The 21664-nt window shown below is 48.9% G+C and overlaps 1 protein-coding gene across 3 annotated transcripts in view; it reads left to right on the forward strand.

Annotated features, from left to right (window-relative positions):
* Positions 1 to 1396: 1396 nt before the first annotated feature.
* Positions 1397 to 21664, forward strand: part of BTBD11 (BTB domain containing 11) — a 182558-nt gene continuing 162290 nt past the window's right edge. For all 3 annotated transcript variants that reach the window (XM_033004413.2, XM_042792525.1, XM_042792526.1), the window contains exon 1: positions 1397 to 2617. In XM_033004413.2, coding sequence (XP_032860304.2) covers positions 1651 to 2617 — 967 coding nt within the window. In that variant the 5' untranslated portion in view covers positions 1397 to 1650. The remainder of the gene's footprint in view (positions 2618 to 21664) is intronic.

Raw genomic sequence — 21664 nt, forward strand, 5'->3', positions numbered from 1 at the left:
CTCCGGTTCAGGTTGCTCCCGTCCTCAGCTCTGCTGTTTTTTATCAGGCTGTTGTTGCGTTTAGGATTTCTGTGGAAACCTATTGTGCATAGTGCGTCTCGTGGAAGTACCAAGACTATGCTGAGAAAGCAGTTTCTGACAGCACTTGACTTCATCTGGCAGGCACCCCCCTCTCGGTGTTTTCAGCGGTGTCATAGTTTTCCCCAACCTGTTTGACAAATGAGCCTGCCTGTAGTTGTGCTTCTGCCTTTCCTGCGGGAAGTTTATGCTGAAGGCTCGCCAGGCTTCCCTCGCTTGGACGGGGAAATCTCTTACATGACTCGCCTTGTCTGCTCAAGAATTTTGGCCGCCTCTGTTGGCATGATAGGGAAATGTGTTTGCTAGGCTTTTATCCTTAAAGGGATAGAATTTCGCTGGTATTTTACACTTAAAAGGATATAACATTTCTTCAAAACCAGAACTCACAAGCATATACATTCTCAGCCTGTTGCCTAGGTTATTAGCGGGGCAACTCCTAATAACACTAAAGCCTAGGAAGATAAGATTAAAATACTTCAGCTGGGGACAAATTGCCTGTATATTGCACAAGAAATCTTAATGTGGAAATGCACTCTAAGCCCAATACAAATCTTACTTGTGCCCTTGTGATATTTAGGGGTTAATTTCAAGAATGCCTAAGGGCTTTATTGGACTTATTTTAATTATTTGGAAGTTGCTCTTCCTGACTTGAGCGATGCGTGGTATTCTTACGTGGCAGTTTCTGCTGGGTTGCAAAACATCTTGACTGTCTCACGCTCTTTGTGCATGTGCCTGGGGTGCCCTTTCATTCGATCACAGCAACATCGGGAAACTGCTGGTGGGAAAAACCAGGGAGGGCTGGTGCGGGACTCGGGTTTAAGTGCCCCAGGGACGGTGGTGGCGGATGGAAGAGAGACGTGCTTCACACCCTGCTCTTCCCACCCGGGAGGGACAGAGAGCTCGGACGCGGTAGGCCGCCCTCCTCCCCGCGCCTTGCCCCGCACTCGGCTGCCAGCGGTGCCGCTGGGCCAGCGCCGGCTTCACCCGCCCTCGTTTTGCAGCGCGCAAAGTCCCCACCTGCGGGACGGGGCGGCGGGGTCCGGGCCGCGGCCGGGGCGGGGGCCCCGCGGGACCGTGACACGCCGTGGACAGCGGCGGCCGCGGCTCCGCGCCCGCCCCTCGCCGCGCCCCGCGGCGGGGCGAGGGGCGGTGCAGCCAGCCGCAGGGCGCCGCCCCATTGGCCGCCGGGCGCGGCGCTTTGCCTGTCCCCGCCCCTCCCCGCGTCGTCCCATTGGTCGCCAGCCGGAGGCGCTTTGCATGGCCCCGCCCCCCCCCATAGCCCCCCCCCCCCCCCCGCGCCGCCTGGCCGGCGCTGCGCTGCGGTGCGGGTGTCGGGCCGGCGGCGCGGCGCAGTGCAGGAGCCGGAGCCGGAGCCGAAGCGAAGTGAAGCGGAGCGGAGCCGAGCCGGGCGCAGGGCACGGGCAGCACCGCCGCTTCGCTGGCGTCCGCCGGAGCGGCAGCCAGGCTGCGGCCGGCGGGTCTCGCCGCGCCCCCTCGCTGGTCTCAACCCCCCCGCTTTCCTGCGAGCCGCTCCCCGCCCGGGTCCCGCGGGTTGCAGCATGAAGTGCAGCGATGGCTCGGAGAGGTAAGACGGCGGTGAGGACGCTGGAAGACCTGACGCTGGACTCCGGGTATGGTGGCGCGGCGGACTCGGTGCGCTCCTCCAACTTGTCGCTCTGCTGCTCGGATTCGCACCCCGCGTACCCCTATGGAGGAAGCTGCTGGCCGCACCTAACTGACTCCATGCACAGTCGGCACAACAGCTTCGACACCGTCAACACCGTCCTAGCGGAAGACTCCGAGGTGCTGGACTGCGCGGGGCAGCAGTGCTCCCGGCTCCTGCCCGACCTTGAGGAGGTCCCCTGGAGCCTGGAGGAGGTGGAAGCGCTGCTGCTGCCGCCGCCGCCGCCGCGCCGGGAGCCGCGGGCGCCGGGTGCCGCCGCCAGCCCCGGGAGCCGGGATGCGGCGGCGCGGCTCTCGACGCTGGTGAGCCGGGCGCTGGTGCGCATCGCCCGGGAGGCGCAGCGGCTCAGCCTCCGCTTCGCCAAGTGCACCAAGCACGAGGTGCGGAGCGCCATGGAGATCGTCCTGGGCTGGACGCTGGCGGCCCGCTGCACGGCGGCCGCCCTCGGCGCCCTCTCCCTCTACAACATGAGCGGCAGCGGCGGCGACCGCTTCAGCCGCGGCAAGTCGGCGCGGTGCGGGCTGGCCTTCTCCGTGGGCAAGTTCTACCGCTGGATGGTGGACAGCCGCGTAGCCCTGCGCATCCACGAGCACGCCGCCATCTACCTCACCGCCGGCACCGAGAGCCTCTTCCGCGACATCCACGCCCGGGTGCTGGCCGGTCCCGCCGCCCCGCTCCCGCCGCCCGGCCGCCCCCCGGCCGCCGCCGCCGCCGCCCCGGCCGAGAAGGAGAAGGAGGGCGGCGAGGCGCCCCGGTTCACCCTGGAGACGCTGGAACAGACGGTCAACAACGACCCCGAGCTCTGGGGCTTGCTGCAACCCTACCAGCACCTCATCTGCGGCAAGAACGCCAGCGGTGAGTGCGGCCGCGGGGCGGGACCGGCCGCCGCCGACCACCTGTTGCGCCGGGGCGGGACCCGAACACCCCCCCACACCCCACACCCCACACCCCCCCCCGCGGCACCGGGGTCCGGCCGTACCCCCGGCACCGGGGTGGCCGGGGAGGGGGTTCGCCCCTTCCCGGCGGTGCCCGGCCCGGAGAGCGGGGAGGGAGCTGCCGAGCATCCCCGCCTGGCTCTGCCGGCGGGGGGGGGGGGGGTATGTGCGTGGGGGTGGCTGTGGGGGTGCGTGCGTGGATTTAGGGGCTGCTGGCAAGGGGGGGTCGGCGAGGGCTGGGTGGTAGACATGGTTCAGAGCTTCGGTTTTCCACAGGAAATGGCAGAAGCGCGGCTGAGCGCTCGCAAGCGAGATCAAACTTTGTTCCATAGGCAGTGGTTTGGCCAGAGATTGCGTGGTTGGCGCTGAAATGCAGTCTTTCTGGACAGATTTCATTCATGTCGCTGCTTGTTTACCCAGAGCTTGACACAGATGAAACACGGTGATGCATCAACTTCCTGGGGATTTTATTTTATTTTATTTTGTTGTTGTTTTATTTTTTGAAGGAAGAGTCCAGTGTTTTTAAGGAGTTGCCGTTCGGTAGAGAAGGATCCCAAAGTTGACATTTCATATTTCAGCTCCCTCTGTTTGTCAGGGAAGGGAAAATGGAATGAGCCGCATCTTGGGGACGCGGAGTTGAAATGGGGTGGTTTTATCCTGCCTTCTCATAAGCGTGCACAGGCACATGCATACACTTCTATTAAGCTTAAATAAATACAAAATATCTGTCAAGCTGAGATGCAAATATTGAGAGGGGGGTGGGGGGAAAGGGAACCGGGAGAACGAGGATAACTGGAAGCTTAGATCAAGTCTGCAGATAAGCCCTGTTAAGTTGTTATAGCCACAGAGGATGCATTATAGCTAATTATCCATGGTGTTAAGACACCTTCTCTCCCATAAGAGACCCAAAGGAGACTGCCAAGCAGGAGCAAAAGAAAGGGGCAGATCTTGCTCCTCGCTGTAAATAGATGTGGCTCCGTTATATTTCTCCGGCTGTTGTACTCCAGCCGTGGATGTCCTCCCCAGAGGCTCCGCAGAACCTGCCCTCGAATTGCATCTGCTGTCGGGGGCATGTGTTGCAAGACCCTTGTGCTTTATTCTCACGCCGTTGCTGTCTTCCCCAGGAATGCCACCGTTGTTTTTTCTCCCCCAAGTCCTGGTACTGTGCCTGCAGGTTTCAGATGGCACTGTGCTGTGTTTCTGACATTGCAGCACTGGCTGTGCAGGCTGCTACTGAGCCTTTCATTTTGTTTTGCGGCTCTCTCTAACTCCCTCTATATCAGCTTGGTGGATTTAAATGAACTTCATCCTGACCCTCATTTATCTCCCTTCCAGGGACACGATTCGGTGGTTTTGTCTCCATTTTGTTGTAGCTTTACCTGGCACAAACCTCCTTGGTAGATCAGCCCTGACTCGAGCAAATGGCATTTTTTCCAGTGTGTTCAAGTCAGACCCTAGCAAGTTGTCCATTTTGTTTTGCCTCTCTGCCTGTGTCATTATGCTTTCTGTGCAAATGACTGTAATGTTTTGCTTTTTAGCATCTCGTAATACGTAGTTTGGCATCCTGTTTTATATATTTACAGTTACAGGTGCAAACAAGTGTCAGGCCTTCTTATAATAAAAGCCATTTTTTATTGCTGTTTACGTTTATTTAAATTTAATCCAAGGAGGAGTTGCATGCTCTTAAATACTTTAATGGCAACTAAAACAGCCATTGTAAACCATTAAACACATCAGCCTCTTTCTTCACCAGTGAGATAGGTATCTGTTTGTATAGTCCTCACCATTTTGAAGTCTGAGTGCTCCGTGGTTGGTTGCAAATGTTTCCATCTCAGGCACTCAGAAGGTGGGGAAATCTGATGTGAGAGATTGACCTGCTGGAAACTATTTGGGCAATCTGTGGTAGGAGGATAGATAGGACTGCTGCAAGCTACATCTCCACACAGTGGCATAACCACAAGTTCATCCTTGCTCTCTACTCAGTACTTGAAACACTGGGATAAAGCTACTTAATAGGTAGCAGACTTCTCACATCTCTCTGTACTACTGCAGGAGAAGAGACAGGTCTTGTACTCTGGAGACTCGATAAATCAGGGTGCTGTTCCCCAGCTGGGTGGCACGTGGACACACAGGCTCTGAAATTGATGGATTTGGTCCATCAGATGCGGGTGAGAAGTGGCGGCGGGGTCCCTTCTGGAGAGTACCCTGGCCAATCTGATTTGAGTGGAAGGGGTGGGAAAAGGAAAGCTGTGCAAAAGCAGACCGCCTAGCAGTACCTTACCTGCAGGCAGTTTTGGGGGGGGAGAGCTGGTGTCTCTCTGGCAGGCAAAAGTCAAACCTTTATAAATTTTCCAGGCTAAATTCAACGGCCTTGAGTTCCATCTGGACAGTGAAATCAGCAACCTGTGAAGATCACGGGATGCAAGCACGTGAGGAACATGAGGTTTTGCGTGATACAGTCTGAGATTGCTCTAATACAGTTTCTGAACATGAATGTTAGGGGCAGATGGTCTGAGGATCTGCAAGACACAAACCAGCCTTTCAGGGCTTCCCCGTCAGCTGTGCAGAGCTTTTAGTGGTTTCAGCTGAGGTTTTTCAGCCTGGTGTTATACCCAGTCATCTTGGAAGCTGCTGAATAAGATCAGTATTGCAAGATAACCTTCTCCTTCCTATAAATGACGGTCATGTGCCTTCAGACAAAGATGATGTGCGAAATGGTTCTTTTGGTGGGTGCTTCAGCCTGCTGGGCTTGTCTCGGGTACGTCTGGCCCGAGCTTGGACAGCTGCCTTGACAGGAGGGCCCCCCTTTCCAACAGGTCCCCGCTTGTTCCTCGAGCAGGGTTGAAGTCACGTGGATGAAGGTGGTGGCACTCCTTCCCACGTTAAAGGCAGCAGGCCATATTTCCTTGATAAGCCTCTTGATAACCTTTTGTGTGGGACTGGGGTAGGGATGACAAAGGGGAAGCAGGCAGCGGTGTCAGGAGCAAGCTGCTGGAGTATGCCAGCAGCGTCTTGCATCTTGGCTGAGCTTCTCCCAGTTACTGTACCAGAAAGAACAGACCTTAAAAGCACTCTGAGGTAGTATTTTTTTTTTTTTTTCCTCTGCACAACCAGAATTTTAATGTCATGGTTGAATGAAAATTAAAAACTTCACGTTTGGGATTTCATTGGCACTCAAATGTTTCAATTATGAGCTCCGTCTGAACAGCACAGTACACATTTTACATCCTGTAACAGTCGCGCGGAGTGTTATTTCCCTTGAAATAGTGGGAGCAAAGTATTGCGTACTCAATGAAAGGCAGTAAAAGCTGGCACCTCTGTGGTTTAAGCTATATTATTTTCGTTTCTTTATTGCTCATCAAACCCCTACTTTTAGGCGAGATCTGAGAGTTGCTTCGAGATGTCTGAGAAGTTTCCTCAGCTCTTGGATCCAGTGCAAATCATAGGAGTAAGTCGACATACTTAATTTTCACGGGGGATGCTCGGATGGCAGGTCCGAGTAGCTCAAAGTCACCTACACTGTATTATTAAGACCCTCTTTTGCCAGGCAGAGGAATGGTATTAGGCAGCACTTAGATTAACATGGAGTTTAGAAAACGGATTTTTCCTATTTTGGTCTTGGGGATCTTATCTCATGTGGCAGGACTCGTGGTAGGAAGGGTGGAGGCCACGAGGGAGACAGCCGGGGAGCCAGGGATGGTGGGGAGGAGGTTTCTGGGGAGCAGCCAGCGTGCACAACTCTGCCTTGTCTGTTTGTGTACGGCTACTAAAAATAGTTATTTGGAATCCAACTGCGTCCCTGTGGTTTCTTCCTATTCTTAATATTATTCAGAGAGGAAGACACAACTAGGAAGAAACCCAGGATTAGGTCAGGCTTGGCTGGCATGTGTCAGCTAACCTCAGTTTAACCTCAGCCTCTTCTCCTAATTCAGGCGGACTAGAGGGACTCCGCGCAAATGAGCAGCACTAATACATTAGCACAGCTTAACCAAATCGGTTAATGCTTCTAAATTCTGATACATATGTATACATATGTGTGTGTATATAGAGACCATACCCTTCCTTTAATGGTGAACATAGTGTTCTCTGTTTGTTACTTCTCTGCTTTCTATGGTAATTGAACCATTCAAGATGCTATTATTTCTTTAGGGGCAACATAAAAATCAACTTAAAGCTTATTTCAGCTAGGGTGATGGAAGAATATTTGGGCACAAAATGGTATCTCATGCCTTTTCCCTGGGCTTTTTTCAACTGTAGGTTTGAGAACATCTTTTTTTCTCCCCGTTATATTTAATTCTTATTTTTCACTAGTAAAAAAAATTTATAATACAGTTTGAAGTTTCCTATATGCACCTGTATGTTATACTTAGAGATCTTTGCTGATGTGTTTTTCCCATCTGCTCCTGGGCACTTGAATCTCTTGCTCAGAGGTTGACGTGAGTAGTGGTGCAACGAATTATGTGTATTTTTGCTTACCTGACAATTCTATTACCTGACAACCTCCCAAGCAAACTTTCACAGCCTCTATGAACAAGCTGTGAAGGTGTCCCCTCTCCTGATGGGAGGTAGAGCCATCTGCCCAAATCACAGAAGGTTATGCCTGCTTGTGACTTGTGGCCACTAATGCTGGTGGGAACTGGGATGGCAGTGGGGAAACTGTGCTCTTTCCCTGGACTAGGGTGGGTTGCTTTAACACCTGGTGTCGGCAGGAGTGGGACAGATGGACGCTCAGTGTGTGTGTGTGTGCTTGTTGCAGACCTCCTTTGCCTTGTAAGGGTTGAGAAGAAGCGATGGTGGGACTGGGAAGCAGAGACCCAGTGGGAGGTTGTTCTTTGACTGACTGGCTGAAGGTTTGCTTCCCTCTGGACATTTTTTATTCATATAATTTGCTTCAGTTATGAGTATAACTTTAAAAAAAAAAATATTCCCAGAAATGGTTATACCAGAAACACCAGAATAATCATAAAGCTGATGTATGCCAGTGTGATTATTCCCTTTGTCATGTTGGAAAGTACCTTAATAGCAGTAATAGCTATGGCTACACTAGGGAGTTTTTGGGCTGCAGCTACATTGCTTGGTTTCTAATGTAAATGAGGCTTCGAAACGATGATTGGGAAATACAACTGTATATACAAGGAGCATGTTAGGGGAATAACAGCATAATTTTAGCAGTATATTGGGTTCCTGTCTTTTTTGCTGAACGCTAACAGGCTTCATGTAGTCTTTCAGCCCTCCTGTGAGCTGGTGATGCAAAAGTGCAGGTGAGTGTTAGGGACAACTTTGTGCCTTTCCCTAATGCCACTGCAAGTTCTCTTCTGTAGCTGCTCAAAGTTACTCTGAGTGAAGAAGACACCACGGTTAGCGTGTTGGTGTTTGTGCAGTGCGTATCAAACCAAGCTGATGGTTATCAGTCAGAAATCTTCCACGTTGTCCAGAGTAAGTATCCAGTGGTGCACCAACTGGGGTTCATCTACAGCCTGAGCCTTTTCTCCCTTGTCCTGGGCAGGGACCACGTTCTCTCTCAGAGGAAAGGTTTATCGTTGTGCCCCCCACCTTACTCCCAATGAAGGTGTAAAAGGAGGAAGCTGTGCTTGATTAGATGACACCAGAGAAGAGAGCTGTTTCCTGGAGTGCCTGGGTGTTTGGAATTAAATCCTCTGCCTGGAGTAATTTCCTCTGGCCAATGTATGTGTAGTGCAAAAAGAGTGGGGGCTCCTTTCAGACAGCGTGCCAAAACTAGCAGCTTCCACCCAAAATAGCTGTGTTGCCGGCCCAGTAGAGGCTACACAGAAAAAAGCAAGGAGGGGATGGATGAGGGAGCTCACTGCCAGGACGTGCGCTCTTGCTGCGGGGATGACGAGCAGCAGCGCTGCCACCATTTGCGTCCCGGAGCAGGTTGGCTTTCTGTGCACTCACGGGGGCTGAGGTGGATGCTTGGAGCCTGGCGGACCCCTCCCGTTATTTCTAACACCAAGTAATTAGCATTAGCTACTGGGCAGAGAAACGGGCAGCTGATTTTTCCAATGCTCTCGTCTCCTAAACCTCCTGTATGATCTTCGTGGCGTGCATCAGTGCCTGTTCACTCTCTCAGTCTCCTCCCAGTTTTTGCTGCTGCCTCTCTCAGTGTCCCAGGCCGGGCTGTCACATCCTGCCAGTCCCCCTGTCCCAGCACTCCCACCCCTGGCTCTGTCTGCAGGGTTTCTTCCTTTGCCCCAGGCGTAGGAGGCTTCAGCAAGGCATAAGGAAAAAGTAGGGACTTTTTTTCTTCCTCTGTTCTTGCCCTTGTTTTCTTCCTGACCAGGAACTTACTGCACCGTCTCCCTATAAATCTGTAATTATAATTGTTATGCACATGATAAGTATTTTAAAGATTTTAAACAGGTGGAGTAAAAATTACCGCAGAGCTAGCACAGCCAGCTTAATCTCTGGTTACTTTGCCAGAAGTGTTCAGTTGGGCAGCCTGAAAAAAACACAGACATCATAGAGAACTGCACCAGCCAGAGCCTCAAATGCCGCCCTCGATTTGTCCTTGCTTTCAGGGATTTCCTACAACAAAGAGTTTCTATCAGTGGGCTCAGCATGGCCACATTTGTCTGTCAGCATGTAAGCTTCCAATTTTCCCAGAAGGTAATACAGCAATCCTGCTGTTGTAGGCTGTGAGGAGATATAATCTGGTGGTCAGTCACTCATTTTGCTTTCCATAAAGCTAAATCTCTATCCTGTAAAAACAGAAAGGAGGTGGCCACTGATCAGGTGAAATGAGTCGGTGGGAAGGCAGCTGTAGGCTCATTTTGATAGCAGGAATGAGGGGTGTGTTTGTGGGGGCAGTTAAAGAATAAAGAGCCACTGTTGGTGTGGATCAGTTCAGCAGCGTGGACGGGGCACGGGCGCTTATGCTGATACCTTGCTGAGACTGCAGAAGCTTGTCTTGCTTATTGTAATTAATTTAACACGTTATACTGAACTGATGCTTTTGAATCATCACACTCCCTTACCATAGCAGTTTGTGAGCGAGGGGGAAGTTGCACAGCATGGCCTATGGGATGTGACTGTTTCCTTGGGCTCCGTTCAAGGGGTACCTGTCACCTGGATGGTATTTTATTCTCTTCCTTGATTCTTACACTCAGTTCATAGTAAGCAGTATGCTTTTTTTGGTGTAATTGTTCCTGGAAACAATCCAGGGAGTTTTATAATAGAGTACTGCAAGAGGGCTCTTGGCATCCTGCAGTAAATACATGGACCAGCTTGGGGGCTGACATGATGCTTGGGACACTCGCAGTTTCCCACAGGGAGTCTCTTGGCTCATCACTGATAAGGAAGAGAAATTGGCTTTGATTTGATTCAGAATTAAGCGAAACCAGATTGGTAATAAGGAACAGAAAGAAAATTAGACCACTTGTACCAACAGGCCTCAGGACAGGTAATCGTGCCCCTGGTGAAGTGAGCTGGCAGAGGTGGGTAAGGGAGGAAGGAGTTGTTCACCCTCGTCGGTTCCAAGCCATTTAAAAGCACCGTGTTAAATGCCATCCTACTTGAACAAAAATGTTGGGCCAAATTCTGGTCTGGGTGGCTGTCACGCAGACCTGGTGTAGATCTACATGCACGGTGGTGCGTGGCTGACCTGTTGGTGAGCGTAACAGATCTGCTGGGTGGGAACTTGGCTGGCGTGATGCTGGGGGACAGGGCTCTTCCTACCGTTGTGCTTAAGGCCCTAATGGATGTTGATACTGGGATCTTCCAAAAGTGAGATGGAAGCACAGGAGAGAGGTATAAGCTCTTTTTCCTTGGTGTTGTGAGGCAGCTGAAAGCGAAAGTGCGGGGAGGGATCAGTGCTGTGGGATGTGTGGGAGGCGGGATGCTCACCAGGAGATAGCAGCCCATGGAGGCGTCGCAGCCGAGCCGGGAGGGACGGGTAAATAAATACCTTTGGGTCAGCGCATTCACAGCCTGCTCCCGGAGCCCTTACGTGGATAGATCTTGCTCATGTGAGCAGCACATGGAGTTCACGCAGCCATAAAGGTCTGGGGACAGGCTCGTGAGTGAGCCGGCAAACAGGAACCCCTGGGAGGATTAGAGAAGAGGCCTCTTCAAGGACTAGATTTTGACCTCGAGTGCTGCGGAGTAGCACCTGGACCTCTGCGATTGTCTGAGGCTTTAAAATTAATAAAACCACCCTGCTTTTAAATTGCACTGCTATGAAATATTGCTCCCAGGTGGGGGAAGTGAACAGGGCCGGAGTTGCAGCAGAGGTATGGTGAATGCATTTGCATTTTCAAGGCGGTCAGATAATTGGAGGAAACTTTGTATTTCACAGTTTCTCTGGCCCCATGGTAGTATTGGATAAACACTGCTGGGCTGTAATGCCTTTGCTAATATATTGTGTTTGGCTGTGAATGAGGAGCTAAAGTCAGGGAAGGTCAGCTTTTCCTTGCCAGAGGGCTGAGCAAGCCTTGCAAGCCCCTCTCCGGGATCTGGACGAATAGAGGCTGTGGGCCATATCCACTCCCCAGGCTGCAGGTCCTTTGCCCCGGGTGAAAGTTTCTCTGTTTCTCTGTCACCTCAAAGCAGAGGATGTGGCTGGTAGCAAGGCAAGCTGCCCCTGGCAAGGCGGGCCAGACGCCCAGGGGCTGATGCTGGACTCCCAGCCCTTTGCTGGGAAGTGCTGCCAACAGAGAGGAGAGAGATTGCAGAGGTCGGAGTAATTTTGGGTACCTGCTGAGATGTTTTTTGTAGAGGATGCTGAGAAGAGGTTTTTTGTAATACAGGGTCATTTTTATCACTGAAGTTAGTTTCACTGAATCATTCGCCATAAGTCTGGATAGGTAGATAATTTTGCTCTGCGTTGTAGTATAGTGAACGAAACTACCAGGAACTAGATGCAGGTACCTCTGATGCTGTTACTTCCCTTGATGTTTATAAAATAAGGATCACAAACCTTAATACTTCAGAAAAATTATCCTTGTGCTACTGGTATTATTTCACTTCTCTAGCATACATTTTGTGTGGAGCGATGTATGGTAAAAGGTGTTCCAAAGGTATTGCTAAAGCAAAGCCTGTAGTCCTTACCTGGGCGACGTTTCCACTGACTTCTGTGGTGAGGGCAGCCCCTCAAACACCAGGATGAGCTCTTGCATTTGGTAACAAATTAAAGAAACTCCCGAGTCAAAGCTGCAACCCCAGATTTAGTTTTGCTAAAAATAAGCTTTTTCAGAACTGAAGATCAATATCAGTACCTCGCTGCAGATATTTATTCCTAATTTGAAAGGAAAATTAAATTTTTTTCCACAGTTTACAGATTCATGGTGTTCAGCTTAAAGGCTGCTCAGCGCACCCTGCAAGTTCTCGTGCTAACTGGCTAGCCTATTTCTGCTGGCCCACATAAGAAAAAGCCTAAAAATAGTCCAGCAGTGTGTGTTTTCAAAAGTAAATTAGATTTTAAAAATAAGAGCTTCAGTTTAATTATCTGGTATGCTCTCAGTAAGGAGGAGGGGTTTCAAAATACACAATTCCTTTAATGTGGAGGAAAAAAACCCCAACCAACCAAACAAAAAAAGCAACAAACAAGCTGCCTATGGGTAGTTAGGACCTGCTGTTGCCTTGCTGTTGTGCTTTTACCTACTAACTTGTTCTTTGTTATACCACCATGCTCCCAAAAAATTGCCTTGTGCATCAAATGGTTTTGGATAGTGAAAACAGTTTTGCAAGCTGAGTGAATACAGGGGCAGACACCAGCAATGTGCAGACTATTTTTAATGAAAAATTCCCACCTGTGTGAATGCATGTGATGCCTTGCCTTCCATCTTAAAGAGCATGTTTGGTGAACCATAGGTAAGGCAAGCAGGAGTAATTTCAACTGTTTTACAGGTTTAAATGTAGGAATTAGATAAACACCTATCTAATTCAAAGGATGCTGAATTTATGTAACAGTGTTCTTGCAGCCGAAAGCTGGGAGCCAAGGTAGGTAAGTCAGTGACACTGTCTGACATACATCTGCAGTTAAACTGTGGTGGCTGAATGCTTCTAAAGCAAGATTAAATGCAGCAAGAGAAAAATACCCTAGCCAAAGCTTGTTCCCCCTTAAGCATACAGATAGTCTAATTGATTTTCAGGAAGGATATGGGCTGTCGCCTCTCTTCAGCACATAGAAACTGCGTATGTGTGGGATAATTGGCAGGTTTTATAAGGAGACCTGTGGTGATGAGAGCCATCAAACCACCAGAGCAGATGGGGATGCTGATGTCTGCCGGCTCTGCCTCCTCTCTGCTGACCAGGGATGTCAGGGGGAGAGAAGGGCTTGAGAGGGAGCTTGAGGTTGTGGAGAGACTCGGCAGTTATCAGATGGGTGGGAAAACACCGCCTTATCAGGGCTGGTGAGGTTCTACCCAGACACCTTTAATTACAGACTGTGTCAGTGTGAGGCAGGAGCTGGTGAGTCACAAAGTGGTTTTCTAAGGTTTTGGGCTGGCCCTGGGTGCTCAGGCGTCAGCCGCTATCGCAGGTGACTTCTCTTTCATTCAGAGCAAGGAGGCATGGCCATGGCAAGGTTTTCCTTTGGAAAGGGAGCCTGCCACTCTTACCTCTGCCTTTATCACCTTGAGATTAGATGGCTCTGATTTGCCCAACCTAGGGCTATGCTTTGGGACTCCCTGGGAGTCTACCTGAAATGCTGCTGCCTGCTTAACAGCTGCTTCTCATGCAAACGGTGCAAACACACCCAAACTGCAAAACTGGCTACAAAGCTAGTTGCTGAGCAGAGTTAGATCTGTACTGTCGTCGAAAGGAGCTGCAAGGCCCACGGGCAGCTTGTGCAATCCATGTTGCGTGCTCCCGACAGTGCTGCCAAGAGATCCCCGGCTGGAGTGGGAAGGTGTTGTGGGCACATGGGCGTCTTCAGGGTTGGGATTCACACCTGTTGTGACCTGGTAGGATCTTAGTTGGATGAGCCCCTGGGAAAACATCCATTTTGGGGTTAAGGACACCATTTAAGGGAAGAGGTGTTGAGAAAATGAGGACTTCTTAGTTTACTTCTCCCTTTGACTGTGGCTTGAGGAACATCACGGGGACGGGTTCTGATCTTGTTCCTCATGAAGGTTCACAGTGCTGCTGGCAATGTACTGATACTCTAAAATAGTTGTTGATATTTAAACTCACAAATGTTGGCTGTGGCATAAGGAAAAATGGGACCAATTCACTACCCCCCGTAAAATATCCTCTGAGCCTGGAGTAATTGGTTTAGTTTCAGTAGCCTCATTTCCAGAAAGAGAAAGAATAGAGTAAGCATCAGAAAAGATAATAAAAGTTGGGGGGCCCAAGGGGACTATTTCAGTATGGCTATAGTCAACCAGAGTGGCATTATTTGGTCCAGAAAGAAGGCACCCAGGGGAAGCTGTGATTGCACTGTGCAAGAGAGTGAGTGGCAAAGTGGGAACTGATCAGCTGTCTAATTTTTTGCAGAGAGCCAGGATGCAAGAAGATTAAATGAAACTGAAAGAGAGTAAATCTAAAATAATGCTAAAGAGCCCTCCTTTTTGCAACATACTGAGGGTTTGTGGGGCTGAATACTGCAGGCAGTGACTAGAAAACAATGTGTTGGTCTTATGCATGTGAAGGAGGCTGTTTCTAAAGATTATATTAATACTCTGTCTTATATTAATAATTGCAGAGGAAGTACTGTTTCATGTTTTAGCCCAAGCTTTGCTTGGACAGCCTTCCCAGGCATTGCACAAGACGTTTTGGGTGTTCCTGGCCTTCCTCTGTGCTGCAGAGCCATTCGCTGCTGACTGGGCACTCTGCAAACCGATGCTCTCTCCTGCAGTATTGCTCACACGAATAAACTGTATTCCTTTCAGTAGTCCTGTGAATGAGTAAGAGCCGCAGGATTGAATGATCTACTGTTCTGAGCTCTTTTCATGTTAACTTCTCAAGGTTTTCTTCTGCAATTTTGATATGGGCCAATCTTCCTTCTCTGGCTTTCATATGTGCTCTCTGCATTAGGACTGGTGACCCTCTAGATATAGCTGCTTTATTTTTTTCCCCTTAACTTCAAAGAGGTTCAATATTTACATAAGCGACTCACTAATTTACTGCATTCTGGCTTAATCTCTCTTGACTGCCTTTCTGAAAATAGGCTGTCCAGATGAGGTAAAAATATTCACTGTCAAAGAGTATTTAGAAATAGCTGTAATTTTGAGTTGTATCAAATAGAAACCCAAGTATTTGCATGTGATTAAGGACAGGTGTTTAACTTTTTGCACAGATGTTTTTTAGGTTGTTAACTGGATTTTTTGACCTACTGGAAAAAAAGCCCTTGCTAAATCTCATGTCAGTGCTATAGTGCTGTGAGTGTTCAGTAGAAAGAAGGATGAAAAGCACCGCCTCATTACACTGGACTGTTGCATCAATAATGTACTAACGTAATGTCTTGGAGAGAAAATAATGGGCTCTAATGGTGTAACCAGTGTGTTCAGTGATATGGTAGCACAATTAATTGTGGCATTCTTGAAATTAAGTGCTGCAAACAGTTTCTGTTAGAAGTGGATGCGGGGCAATTGAGCTTAACCTCCTCCCTGCAAAGATGCCTGTAGCCTCATCCCATTCCCTTGGTATGATCCACAGAAAAATAAAAAGGGGGCTCGTTAACTGAAAGTTATGGGAGGGGGTCTCTCCATTCGTCAGCTAGTGGCGTGCGAGAGGCTGGTGTTCTGCTTTCTCAGGGCTGTGTTTTGTGCCTCTCCAATAACCACAAGGACTGACCTGGGGGGGGAGAAGTGCTGTGGAGGATCTGTGGGCTTCCAGGCCTCGCCCCCATGTCTTTCCCTGCGGGACTGTGAATAACAGGACCAAGGTCTTGGTGGGGAGGTCTGTTATCTTTCTAACGAGAAGCACTGAATTTGGCTTGAGAGGCTGGTGGTGCTTGCCTGAGTGCCGTACCCTCTGGGAAGGGTTTGGTCTTGCTGAGGAAGGCAGCTGGTGGCCCCTTGTGTGATATCCAGGCACGGTGAGGGGAGGAGGACATGGGGAGGGCTGAGCAAACCGTGAGGCGGGATGGGCTGCTGAGACAGCGAGTGGACTCCATGCTTTATTCAACTGTTATTTGCTCTTGTGGCCAAAACCCGGGGTGGAGGGATGAGGAGGGCTTCGCACTTGGGTTGGGTTGATGAAAGCTGTTTCCATCTTTGTGTCATTCAGCACACTCCTGTGTTGCTTCTTCGGTGCCTGACAAAGGCTCAGCTTGCTGTCAGCCTTCCCCTCCATGGGGGGAAAATGGTGTAGCCTCTCCTAGATCTTTTGTTTCTAGAAAACTTGCAGAAACACAGTTGTCAATGGCCATCCCTTGTGCTGTTGGTTGAATGGCCAGAGTTGGTTGAAATCTACCCGTGAGCTGGGAGGTTGCTGGGGTGGCAACAGAGAGACTGTCAGGCATGTGCAGCCATGTCAATCTAATTTTCTTAGAAACTAGGTAAGAAATGCAACTTCCCATTTTGCAAGGATTTTGAGAAATGGGTCCGCATGTGGTCATTCATATTTCTTGTAAATTCACTTAACAGTCATGCTTGTGTCACGTACAGAAGACAGACACTTACAGGAACTGCAGCTTGGGCTCCAAACACAGTGGTTTATAGGCACCCCCAAGGACCCTGATGTCTTTGGCAGGCAAAACTCTCAGTGGTTTTGTATTAGTGGTCTCCAAGATGTGTCCTGCTTTCTTTGCTATGTATTATCGAGGGTGGGGGGGGAGGTCTAGAATAGGAGGGAATAAATTTCTTAAAGCACTTCATGATGCACCTTTGTACCCCACTTTGAAACTGGACAGGATGCTTATGAAGGGACTTTAAGTGACAGTTGTCTGTTAGAAGATTTATTTCCTGTTATTAATTGAAAGAATTCTTCAGTTTTATCTTTTAATTTGCTATAAAAGAGCCAAAATTATACATTCAGTCATTTCATAACTATGCACTTTCAAAACTGTATTTATCTGATCTTTTTGCTGCAGAGAATAATTGGTTATACAAAATGAAGTATTTTCTGGTAGTGGGTTACTTGCTTTTTCACATGTATGTAGCAGCTTTATTTTAAAAAGACTGTGCCAGGGAGAAGTCATACTTCAGTTCACAGAAGTGACAGTGTGCGTTTAAAAAGTGGGACACTTCACGTAGCGTAGAGAAGCAGTCATAGGTATCTGTGTAATATGAACTTGGGACTGGGACTTACTGGGAAGTTTCACTATTTAATTACCTGAGAAGAGGAGCTCGCCCTTTCACGTAAATTTGCTGGAATTTTGCTGGTAGCACTTTCTGTTAAGAAACATTTACCTCATTACCTGAAGATGCTATGTACAGCCAGACGTTTGGTGTATTGTAGACTACCTGTAGCCATAAGCCCCAAGGGCATAGCCAGCTAATGGTGGTGGTGGGGCTTCCTCCCCAGAACAAGGGGGAGCTTCTTATGTGCTTGGGCCACAGGCCAGGCTTTTTTTTTTTTTTTAACTTACATTCACTACATGAATTCAGTGTCAGCTTTCTTCCAAAGAGTACAAAATCATAATTTATTTTATTTATAGAGCTGTGTGATTTATACCCTGAGATATGTCTTGGTGGTTTCAAATTGCAGAGAAGCATGGAAATACTGGCCGATTTTTCCCTTACCCAGTCCATAGACTCCAAGCTGCAGGTCCAAGCCTAAAACTCAGCAACTGGTAATGAAGGCAGAATTTAGTTTCATTGCCTCAAGTCTTGCTGTAATCCTTTCCTAAATTTCTGCTTTCTAATATGTGATGAGGGCGTATTTCAATGATCTTCCTTAGGCTTATTGTTACAGTGAGAGAAAGCGACTTCAGTTCCATTTAAGCCAACTATATTATCAGGTTGATCTATTGGTTGAAGTATGGAAAAGTTCCATTGAAATCAATATAGTTGTGTTTAAAAAAAAAAACAAAAAAACAAATGAACCCAACCCACCAAATGAGTCTGTGACCTGGTATCTTCTCAAGTTATTGAGAGTTGACCTAGAAAAGATAGATACATCCTTCTGTTAATCACCGTGTTTTACTGTGATTTCTATTCCTGGAGTGTGCTTGTTGAATAAAAACATTTCTTATATTTGAACTTTCATATAGCACTTCCCTCCTTAGACCATTTTCAGTGAATACCAGCCTTTGTGTTTGAAGTGCCGCCGTTGATGGAAGCCGTCCTGACAACACATGCGCGTGAAATACCTCAAAATGAACGACTGATGGGGATATTAGTACATGCTATGTCACGGCTTTGGCGTGCCACCCGCTTGCGAGGGCAGCTTAAGGGATGCTATCCAGATCTAGCAAATATGCCGCAGCCCATTGCCATCATGTCGCCTGATGCCTTTTCCTGGTGAATGTGAGCAATTCTCTGACCCAGGGACTTGTTTCAGACGTTCTTGCTGCCTTGAGGTGCCGCCTCTGTTTCTACACGTGTAAGTGTAGCGTTGGGAAGCACCACCTCCCTTGAGCATGCACAAGCCAACCTTGTACTTGTGCACATGCATTCAGTCTGGGGATGTTGAGGTTTGCTGTCACCTCACTGTTCATGCAGGAGAGCACCAGCACGTAGGAGCAGCTGTAGCTACTTAGGGCGGCCGTCAGCTTGATGCCTCTCGTTTTGGTGTAGCATCAGCTGCCTGACTGTGGGAGCTCTTTTCCCTGACTCTTGGGAAGATGGAAGAGATGTAAAGCAGGGGTGGGTACTGCCTTCACATGTGGAAATGGCTCATCTCTTGGCATGCCTGGCCTGGCCCAGTGCCCTGCTCCAGCCCTGGGCTCTGCCAGTTGGAAACCATGCAGAGCTTCTGGATAGTTGGGGGTCTCTGCTCCCCTTTTTCTTAGTCTGAGTCTGTCTGGGGAGGCTGACGGGCTTGTAGGGAGATGCTCTGGTTGGTGTCTAGCTTCTTGTCTCTGTTAGCAGCATGCCTGGCTTTAATTTCTTCAAGAACAGTATCTTGGAAGCCAAGCAGAAGGCAAAAGCTTAAGTGTTTTGACTTCTTGATCTTCCTTGCAGAGAGAGACAGACTGTTCCCTTCAGCCCCATGCATTGTGTAGACAGTCACTTCTGAAGCCTGGTTGTTTCCAAAGACCCAGAGGAGTCAAAGGAGACAAAGAGGAGGGTCTCTGGAAGCCTTTCTGCTCAGAGGTGACCTTCACTGCCAGCACTGGCTTCTGCCTTGGCTCGGCAGTGCCGGAAGGCTGGTGCGGTCCCATTGGAGGCTCTGTCGGGAGGTACGTGAACTCTGAATTTTTTCCAAGACCGCTGCAGGGCCTTTGCACAGCAGCTGATCGTATTCAGAAACTCTGCACCTTTTTATGGCAGCAGAGGGAACCAGAAGGCTTAACGAGTCCTGTTGGCTCCTCCAGAAAAGGAAGGAGGGATTTATGTTGTTCTGTAGGCCTTTAAATAAAAATAATAAAAAAGCCAAATACGTTTTCTGATTTGTGCTAAGTGAATGTCTAAACTTGGAGCAGAGATTTATGCTATCCTTCATGTACCTGAGTAATTCCTTGAGAGAAAGTAAGGGTTAAGGAAAGTGGCAAAGAAAGGCAGATCCCTGCAGCAGTAGCAGATACTGTCGTGTGGGAACATGGGATGTTATCCCTTCTGTTCTTGAGCAAATGCACTGAACCTCTAAAGACACCTCAAATCAATATAACGTTTCAGGCCAAGACACCTATCCAGAAAAAAAGACCTAGACAAGGGGGAATAGCTTTCCTCTCCTGAGAAGATCCCATTTGGATATCAGGATCAGTACCTGTTCTGAAGCACAACAGACAGACTCTTCCATTGCAATGAATCATTAAGTTGCTGGAAAGCCTGTGTGCCTGTATGAGGGTATGTATGTTTGCATTGCATGGATCTGAATTTGCTCAAGATTTAAATGCCTGCATTTGTATTTGATTGATTGCTGTTTCCTGTGAGGCCAAGCAGCTGGAATTGCACGTGTGTGTGGAAAAGAAAAATGCATCTAGCCAGGGGCGTTGTGGAAGTTGAGAGCTGACTGATCAACTAAATTGAATTTCAGTTTTGATTGCTCAGGAACACTGCAGTGAGCAACTTCCATAGCTGCTCAGCTCAGGACCCCCTCAAAATGCAGGTAGCAGATGTCTTAGATCATGTCTTCAGTAGGGCCAGCTGTTGATATGCCCTGAAGAAAAACAACAGTTGTTAGTTGCATGGGTTTGGCTAATGATACTCTGCTGCCCACATCTGAAAACCTGGCTCAGCATCTGCCTCCATGGTTTGTGAGGTGTTTGATGGTACCTGAGGCACAGCGCTGCTCCACTGCCTTGCAGGGTGTGTGCTTGTATGGCTTCAACAGGAACAGTCAGACCTGTAGCAAATACAATTGTCAGCAAGCAGTGAGGGTGTACGGTGAATCTGGAGTAATTCTGTCCTTGCATTACTTCAATGATGTGCCTGTAATTGCTTCTTTAGTCATTGTAGATGTCTGTTGGAGTTGTGATTTGTAAGAGAAGGGAAGGGGGAAGGAATGAATAATGTTCCTGTGACAGATGCACTCACTGAATTCATGAGCTCTGGAGGCTCTTTCCAGTCTTCCTCTTCTGTGACCCTGCACTCACCGAGCTCCATGGGAACTGAAGTTTCCCTCTGTCTCAGTCTTCCTCAAGTAATGGCTCTATCTTGAGCCTGATAGTCCTGTTTTCTTGTTAGGGTGGTGCTGGGCCAGCTACAGGTCTCTGCGGCTGTAGATACAGCAGGTGATATGGTATTAGGTGCTGCCCTCTGCCTTGTTCACTCCTAGTTCATCCTCATCCGTAAAATCATAACTAGGTTGATTTTGAGACTGAAACACAAAACGGGGAGTGGTCAGGGGGAAAAACCCTTCCACCTATATATAACGCAATATCCCTAGAGCAGTGTAGTCAGAAACCACAGCGTATCCGCTGCACGGCTCTCCTCCCACTCCTTTCAGGGGTGCCTGGAGGGGAGGATTGGCTTTATGTGGTGCCCAGGAAGGTTGCATCAAATCTGTTCAGTGTTTGAAAGCTTCACCAGCTTTTGAGGCCAGTTGCCTCTTTTTACCCGTGTGTGTGCTGCAGGAAAGTAAGAAGGGTTCGGTTCACAGAGGACAGGCATTTCTACGAGTGAATTGTCTTCCCAGCACCCCTCTCTTTCTTCAACTTGTAAACAGTGGAAGTGAAAGCAGTGTCAAAGCTAACAGTGAGTGCAGATGACATATAAAAGTGCTTTCCGCTGCCTGACGGTAACGGGAGCTGCAGTGCATTTGACTGGAAGCGATAGTGGCAGCTGCCTCTCTCAACGCACCCGTAGCAGTGTCCCTTCTGCTGTCATTCCTCCAAGGCACGCTGTGACACGGCCTTTTGCCCATGTCTCTGCTGTACACCCTCCTAACAGCATCCAAGGCAGCACTCCCCAGCTCTCCCAGGGAGCGGCTTTTTCACAAGGTTTCTGCTTTCCTTCTAGATTTGGAGCATGAGGTTTCATTTAAAATCCCCGGGCTGTGGGAAGTAGTGGGGCTGAGTTGGGGTTTTCTCCTGAGATGTAACATCCAGCTTGGATATTCCTTAACCGTCACCATGATACATCCTTTGAATAAATTGCCTAAACCAAAACCATGTGTTGTGTCAGGAGATCTAACCTTGTTCCTCTTTCACCAAGGTGGAGGTCGCTGGAGTGACAGTGTCACATACCATGTGTGGTGCAGAGTGTTACTGATTATTGCGCTTGGGCACAGGCAGCCCCATTCCATACATTCTAATTTCTGTTACTAATTAGAAGTTATCGTGCTGGTGGTGGTCTGTGGTGCTCCCCCTGTACGATCTGTAGAGTAGGTATCTGCCAGAAGGTGGTGCTTCCTTCAAATTAGAGCTAAGCAGCCATTTCCCCCCCCCCCCCTCCCCCCAAAGTTCCATGTTGCCTCCCCCAAAGTTTCAGACTTCCCTGGCTTTCAAAATGTGAAATGC

The sequence above is a fragment of the Tyto alba genome, unplaced genomic scaffold (assembly GCF_018691265.1).
Source record: "Tyto alba isolate M040663 unplaced genomic scaffold, T.alba_DEE_v4.0 Super-Scaffold_2, whole genome shotgun sequence".
Lineage (NCBI taxonomy): Eukaryota > Metazoa > Chordata > Aves > Strigiformes > Tytonidae > Tyto > Tyto alba.